General features: G+C 42.8%; 1 protein-coding gene across 1 annotated transcript in view; it reads right to left on the bottom strand.

Moving 5' to 3' along the window:
* Positions 1-2,259: 2,259 nt before the first annotated feature.
* Ret (ret proto-oncogene) overlaps positions 2,260-8,248 on the bottom strand; it is a 45,286-nt gene continuing 39,297 nt past the window's right edge. The window contains exons 18-19 of the mRNA XM_021164144.2: positions 5,794-5,941; positions 2,260-4,514 (exon numbers count right to left, since the gene is read on the bottom strand). Coding sequence (XP_021019803.1) covers positions 4,357-4,514; positions 5,794-5,941 — 306 coding nt within the window. The 3' untranslated portion in view covers positions 2,260-4,356. The remainder of the gene's footprint in view (positions 4,515-5,793; positions 5,942-8,248) is intronic.

Here is an 8,248-nt window from a genome sequence, read left to right on the forward strand (position 1 = left end):
CAAGTCCTATCATATGCCTTTAAAATTGCAGTCTGCTATAATACCTCCTTCTCTGAGTACTTTCTAAAAACTCAGAATTCTTCCATCCTTAAAGTCACGTCTTTTTTTTTTTTTTGATGGAGGGTCGCACACTGTAGTGGTGACCTTCCTGTCTTAGGCTCCTGTATCTTCAGGTCTGATCCTTGACCCTACGGTTTTCAGGAATTCAAGAATGTCAGTCTACCAGGCCCCGTAGCCTGAGTCACCAGGAAAACTCCCAAGTCCCTAGAACCTTTCAAGGGAGACCCAAGATAGGTGAAAGCCATGCCTGGACAGGAATGGAGGCCTCACAACAGGGCTATGATACAGGTGCCATCCATCAACCACAATCCTCTGGCTTCAGGTAGTNTAAGCAGCCTTAAGTATGACCTAAACAGGGACTGCACGNTCCTAAAGCCACGAAAGTATAAGCATGACAAAGATGAAACAGACACTTAAAAGGACCTTAAGTTTTTTATTGGTGAGAGCTGACAATTTTCAAGATATCTTCATTATGAAATATCAAAAATGTTTCTTCCCCAAACTGAAAACTGGTTATTATATTTAAGCTGTAGAATGCACCTTACCTTTCTTTGCAACACTTATTTTTAACTTGCATTATTGTGTCATCTGACACAGGTATCCTAGTACAGGACAGAGATGCTAAAGTCATAGTGGCTAGAATGGTCTCAGGCTGTGGGCTCCAAGTCTTTACTGCTTGACCCCATTCCTTGCAGTGCCACCACACTGAGAGGTGTCCCTGTGAAGTCTCCCATGCCTGAGCTTCAGCTGAGATGTCTCATTAGCCAGGTCTTGCAATTTAACGTCCCCGTAGCTGCAGAAACACTTTGTCACTTGTCACAACACACAATGCCATTGTCACAATAATAAACTTGTGATTTTTATTTTTTTATTTTTTAACATTCAACATGTTTCTCAAGCACTGGAAGTGAATGAGGCTTATCTTCAAGAGGTTCACTGGCCTTGCTACAGGGTATGGCAATGTGCCCAATTAAACACACTCTATACACAAAATATGGTTTCTCATGAGCTTACCCAAGACGTTCCATCCTGTGAATCCCCTGTGAAGTGGGAAGCCATGGAGTTCAGCTAAGGTGCTGCAATTAAAGACATTCTGTATTGGCTGGCAGTAGAGGCCAGGGTGGCAAATCTGCACAGAATCCCTGCTCTTCCTGCCCAGCCCTCTACAGGCAAGGGGAGCTGACTATGCTATTTGAACATGCTTAAAGGAGAGGGATGGCTGCCCTCCACTCTGCATGCCTAGGGAGAAATGGTTACTTTATACACTGGTAATTTCTTTATTTAGGAAGCATTTCTTTATTTAGGAAGCATTTATCTAGGGTATGTTCTTGGATCTACTTAGTTCTCCACCCAAATAAACTGGCCACATGGCAGGACATGAGAGGAAGGAGTCTTTCATGGGAGTTGGTTTTTTTTTTTTTTAAGGGGGGAAGTAACAAGTAACAAGACACAGAGACACATGACCCTCTGGAGTTTATGCTGCTGTAACAGGAGGTTTCCAGTATGCTCCTGTAAAAGCCTGCCCCGAGGCACCTCTGAAGCTTCAGCGTGTATTTCCTTCCAGCTTTTGTGGTCCAGACTCAAGTAGGAGAAATCAAAGGTTGTCAGGATGGCCGAGTTTGGCTCCAGGGGCGAGGCAGTTGCTGGAAGTGACTCAGGCTCTTTGCACTCAACACACACTGTGGTCACAGACCGGACTGGTATTAAAAACTCACGTTTGTCACTGCCCTGGATGGAGGCTAGAATGGACTAAGTAGCTGGTATGTTACACTTTATAAGTGGCTGAGGACGGTTTCTCTCCACCTTCTGCGATGTTCACTCATGACTATGCACATTTTAAGTTTTAGTAATTGAGAGATTACTGATGTTTCAGGAAATTANCAGCTAAGAGATCCAGAGACCAGTGGATATCGACACTGGCCACTATTTGTTCTAAGNAAGGTCACCTGCAAGGGGGATGTTTCTGATTGCAGGGAGGAAATCCTAGAGTCACAGGGTTAGTTGACTTATCACTTGAATGTTGTACAAGACACCCATCAGTGACACCACCAAGAGCCATTGCTCCCTCGTCACTATTGCTCTCTCACAATTACAACAGATTCGCTGTGACATTTTAGTTATGTGTAGAAACTTTGAAATCAGCAAGCTGAGATTTTTTTGCAACCAGGAAGTTAAAACGAGAGAAAAAGTTGACACATTTTATGGTTTATTTTATTTACACAACTGAAATTATTTCCTTAGTCACCTTGATTACAAAAACAAGTCAACANGGTATGGTTTAANGGCCTTTCTTAAATANATCTTACAAATTTTAGTGGCTGACAGATTGCTACTTAATACTCAGTAATATTTAATAAGGGGTAACTTCTGCATATATGTAGATGAAAAATCTGTCTGATAGTGCTAACAAGTATANGTACTTTAACAAGTATGGGTGCTTTTATATCTTAGGAATAGACAGACAATGGTTATTAGTCAAGTGTTAATTCCTCACAGATGGGCCAGCTATTTAGACTTGGAGTTCAGCCCTTGAGAGCTAACCTGCTCTAGCAAGTCACACTTACCNTGTAGGCATGTTGAATAATTTGAATTCATCCGTATTTTTGCACTTAATAAAACTACCATTAAACACATCTGAGAAAACAAAATGGGTCCCATGACTAGAGATATTTATATAAAAAACTTTATCACAGTGTATCTGAAAAAAAATGGCCCAAAACTAAAGCCATATTATATGTTAAAATAAGCATTTTTCATCTTTCTGTCTGTCTGGCTATGTGTGCACACAAATATCACACACACTCCATAAGGCTCTATCTGGTATACATATCTGAGCATTCTCAGCCACATAAAATGTCACAATTTTACTGTGTTTGTGAAATGCCCATAAAGATATAGTATTTTATTATNACTATTTAAAGTCCTATCACAGTGCTTCAAGTCTGAAGACCAGGCAGTGTTTTGGTAATGTGACCTTTTCATGGNAAGTGACAGTCCACAGACAGCCAAAGAAACTTCCAAGAGCCACCCCTAAAACCCTAGAGGAGTGCCGAGTGTCTGTGGCTACAACCGCCCATACAGAAAGACAAGAACCTTACACGTGAGTCGTGGTTAGAACAGAGACCAAAACACGTACCATAGCAGCATAAAGGACGGCCGGTAGAGCTGATCCATGTGCCCTTCACACAAGCTCTATAAGAGCCAAAACCTTGTTCTCTCACCTCAGTCAGTGTCAGGGAAACGTCTAATGCAACTAGATGAACTGTCCTTCCCTTTGGGCATGAGCTGACAAGCCAGGGATTAAAACAAGACAGACCCACCTGTCNCCAAGCAGAGGGTGGACACACTCTTTGGTGGGTAGGGTGTACTGCAGACTGGCGTGCTGGGGGTGCAGAATTTGTGGCTCAAGGCCTCTGATGACAGCAATACTGGGCCTGAAGGCCACTCTACTCCAAATGCCCCGCTTCTTCACCCTGTTCTGGTCAGCGAGTCGGAGTCACGCAGTGTGAATGTTGCCGAGGGCTTCAACAGGGGGACTATGTCTTGTGGGGTCACTTCTTTCCAGTTGCCTTGTATATAGCAAAGGCAACACCAAATCTCTCCATTGTGCTAATTCTAAGAGCCATTTAACCATGACAGAAACAAAACATTTTCCTAAGAAAAGGCTACATGGCTAAAAAACCCAAAAATCTATATTCAGGATGTCACATACTGAGCCGAGGACAGCCCGGAAGCTCCCTTCTCCCCTCTAGCCCTAGTGGACCTGGTTGGATGCAACTACCCAGTCCTATGCTAGGCTTTCATTCTAGACAAGGACAGGTCGTTCTGGCCAGGTTTTTCAACCAATGTTGTTTGTATGTGTGCTTCATGTTAAAACAGTTTTTGGGGACGTGGTAGGTTTTTATCAACCAGGAAAATCAGACAGTTCAGGTACAATTTCTCATCCAAGTCATGAATGGCAGACCCCACACATGTGGACACAGAGCTCGTGGTGGCTAGTGATGAGCAGACCAACAGAGGTACTACCCAATGCTAAANGGAAAGGGGATCTAACCAGAGACTCAGAGCACCCACCCAATGGGGCAGGTATGCTAGGAGGGCAGACCACCAGGAGGGAGGACCGCCAGCTATTTGAAGTAAAACCATTTGGAAACCAGCTAAAACAAACTACAGAAAACAAGTCTGCCACCTAAGGCTGGTCTTGGCCAGTATGATGTACACAAAGGGGTCGGTGGACTTGATGCTCTTGGCATGTTTCTTCCCCCTTGGGAGTCCATTACCGTTCACAAAGGAATGTTAGCTATCAAATGTGTCCATTAATTTTGCCGCTGAGGGTGAAACCATCCAGTTAGCATATACACTATCATTTGCATATCTTGGGAACCCAGTGCTAGTGCCATCGGCTCTCGTGAGTGGTACAGGACTCTCTCCAGGCCAGTTCGGGTCTGACATGCCTAAAAATGAAAACAGATAATTTGTTCTGCACTGAAGAACTCAAACTTCATGTGCAGACAGTAAGGCCTTGGCAAAACTCCCTTTGATGGTTAAACCAANTTGTGCTTTCCGTGCCAATTCCATTAATGGTTTTGCATCCCAGGTTTCCAAAATACTGTTCTACATGGGGCAACCTTACATGCTCCCGGTACAGGTAATTTAGCAGAGGCTACCAAATCTCAAAGTCTATGAGTTTAGAGTCTCAAATCTGAAACAGATCTGGTGAAACGCTTAACTGTTTTCCCAGGACCGTGTAAAGCATCAGCGAATGGCTGGACTANATGGCTTCCTGTAGTGGGAACCCTCTAGGGGCTGTTCANCTGTCATCCCTGCTAACACGGAGGAGGAAGACTTCCTTTCCCACAGGGGGCACACACAGGCTGCCCCCGCAGCACTGTAGGTCCAAGGCAGGTAGTGAGGACCTGTGACTCAGGAAGCATGCAGGAAAGAACCTACCTTAGCTTGAAACTGCAAGACTTCAAAAAGCATCAATGAGGAGATTAGGAAGCAGAAAAAAAATTTCAAGTATTTAATCCAAGACAAAGAAGGAGTTTTGGCAAGAGCCGTATTTACTGTCCATTGCAAGGCCACAGCACCACAGACTATGTTCTTTCAGAAAGCATTGGCTCAGTATTTAGCACTGGCTTCGTGAGTGACATCATCGTGATGGGGGTCGGGTGCAAAGGATGTGAAAGCAGCAGTCTGGTGTCTGCCCAGGGCCCACACGGTTTTCCCGCTGCCCCACACTGCACGGCGGTGGACACATAGCTGGAAGTGGGATTATGGTCGGCTTCTGCGAGGCACACACCAGCCCAGGAGCAGCCTGGGGGTACCCCAGCTTGCAACGATAGCATAGCTGGGGATGCCAGCTTTCCCTGGCCAAACGGACTCCCTCCCCAGACCAGGTAAATTTAAGTATCGAAGTCATCAGTACTATGATTTTGCTTCCCAATGGCCCCTGAGAATTCTGCTCTAATCCGCTTCTCCTGTGTCATCGTAAGTTGCTGGGCTGTGTGGTAATGACACTTATTTTCACATCCTTTTAGAAAGACATAGCTGCAAAAATGCCTGAATGTATGTAAACTAGATGCAAAGTCAGATATTTACAAAGAGAGGGGTTCAGAGGAGGCTTTGGTGTCGGTGGGATCAGAAACACTCTTTAAAAAGCGTTACAGAGAATTGGGATGGTGCAGAGAGGACAGCGTTGCTAGAATCTAGTAAATGCATGTGAAATTCTACCATAGAGTTTGTTTTCAATCCATGTGGAAGGGAGGGAGCGCGGGAGGGGANCATTGTTACAGTCCACCAGGGGTGTCTCCTCTTCTGAGAGCCCATCGTCATACAGCAGGGAGTCCGAAGGGGTGGATGCAGCCAGGTCCAAGTAGTCCTGGAAGAGAGAGAAAGAGATGGCCAGTTATCTTTGACCCTGGGCCATTCCTAAACATACCCAGGGACCCTTAATGCACATGGGGCAGAGGTGCTGGTTGTACCCCTATCCTATACTGTTTCTTGGCCTCTCTGTTAAGACCACAGCCTCCATCCAGGAGGATAACACTGAGGTAAGACACNGAGGTTCCTTAATCCAACCAAGAGCAGAGGGCTGGGGAGATGGCTTCTCTGTAGAGTCCTGGCCTGAAAGCACTCCTGGTCCCAGTATTCCTGTAGAAACATAGTGTGCCAAGTGGTAGGTTTAACCCAATGGATGCTTTTCAGCTTCCCTCCCAGGACCTCTTCTGTTACAGGGAACAGATACAGATGCAGGGACCTCAGCTCCCATGTACAACAAATGTAAGATGCTTGCCACTTAATGTTATACCACTTCACTATGTAGACGATTCCAGTGTTGGGTTGGCTGTTTCTCAACACCGCAATTTTGGCATCTATTGTTATTTCTGCTCAAGACAACCCTGAACCCACAAATCTTGGAAGATTTTCTAAAAAAAAAACAACAAAACTGTGTCAATGTATTCAAGGTTGTTCACTTTCTTTATCAGATTCAGTATATCCATTTTATGTATCCATTTTATTTTGAGTTCTTTGATGCTTTTGGAGCCGAGTTTTGTGCAGGGTGATAAACGTGGATCTATTCTCCTTCAGGCAGTCATCCAGTTTGACTAGCACTATTTGTTGAAGGTGTTGTCTTTTCCCAGTGTATTTCTGGCTTCTTTATCAAAAAACAGGGGTCTATAGGTCTGGGTCTTCAATTTGATTCCACTGATCAACATGCCTATTTCTGTGTCAACATCATACTGGTTTTTTGTTTTGTTTTTGTTTGTTTGTTTGTTTTAACTTAGCTTTGTAATGTAACTCGAAATAAGGGATTGTGATATCTCCCATAGTTCTTCTATTGATCAGGATTGTTTTAGCTATCTTGGATTTTTTGTGTTTCCATATGAAATTAAAAATTGTCCTTTCAAGATCTGTGAAGAACCGTGCAGTTATTTTGAGAAGAGACAGAATGGTAGATTCAATCTTTTAGCAGGATGGCCATTTTCACACTATTCATACTACCAACCCATGAGCATGGAGATCTTTCCATTTTCTGATATCTTCTTCAGATTTTTTTCTTCAATGTCTTAAAGTTTACATCGTGTACCTGCTTTGCTAAAGTGATCCTGAGATGTTTTATATTATTTAGGCTGTTGTGAAAAGTGTGTCCCTGATTTCTTTCTTAGCCCATTTGTTATTTGTATACAGAAGAGCTACTGACTTCTGTAAGTTAATTTTGTATCAAACTACTCTGCTGAAAGTGTTTATCAGATGTAAAGAGTTTTCTGGTCAAACTTTTTTGGGTCACTTATGTTTAGGATTATATCATTTGCAAATAGAGACATTGACTTCCTCCTTTCCCACCTGTATCCTCCTTTTCTCCTTGAGTTGTCTTATTGCTCTAGCTAAGACTTCAAGTGCCGTACTGAATAGGTATGGATAGAGTTGATAACCTTGTCTTGTTCCTGATTTAGTGAAAATGCATCCTGTCTCTATTTAAGTTGTTGTTGGCTTGCTGTAAAATTGTCTTTACTCTGTGTCAAGGTCATGCCCCGTATATCTCTAATCTCTTCAGGACTTTGATCATTAAGAAGTATTGGAATTTTGTCAAAGGCCTTTTCTACATCTAATGAGATGTTCATGTGTTTTTTGCCTTTAGGTTTGTCTAAATGGTACATTACATTTACCCATTTACCCATGTTGGAACTACCCCTGGATTTCTGGGATGAAACCCACTTATCACCGTGGATATTCTTTTTGATNTGTTCTTGGATTTAGTTTGCAAGTATTTTATTGAAAAACTTTGCACCTATGCTCATAAGGGAAATTGGTCTGAAGTTTTCTTTCTCTGTTGGGTCTTTATGTACGTTAGGTATCAGGGTAACTGTGGCCTCATTAAAATAAACTGGATAATGTTCATTCTGTTTATATTTTGTAGAATAATTTGAAGAGTATTAGCATTAAATCTTTGAAAGTTTGCTAGAATTACGTGCTAAAATCAACTGGCCTGGGATCTCTTTTTTTTGTGGGGGGGGCATTGGGAGACTTTTAATGACTGCTTCTACTTCACTCGGGTTTACAGGTCTGTTTCAATTGTTTATCAGATGTGGATTTAATTTTTTTGAGAAAAGTATCCATTTATTTTAAAGTTGGAAATTTAAAAGAGGCTTTTAAAGCATGTTCTTATGATTCTCTAAATTTCCTC

Source organism: Mus caroli, chromosome 6 (assembly GCF_900094665.2).
Source record: "Mus caroli chromosome 6, CAROLI_EIJ_v1.1, whole genome shotgun sequence".
Classification (NCBI taxonomy): Eukaryota; Metazoa; Chordata; class Mammalia; order Rodentia; family Muridae; genus Mus; species Mus caroli.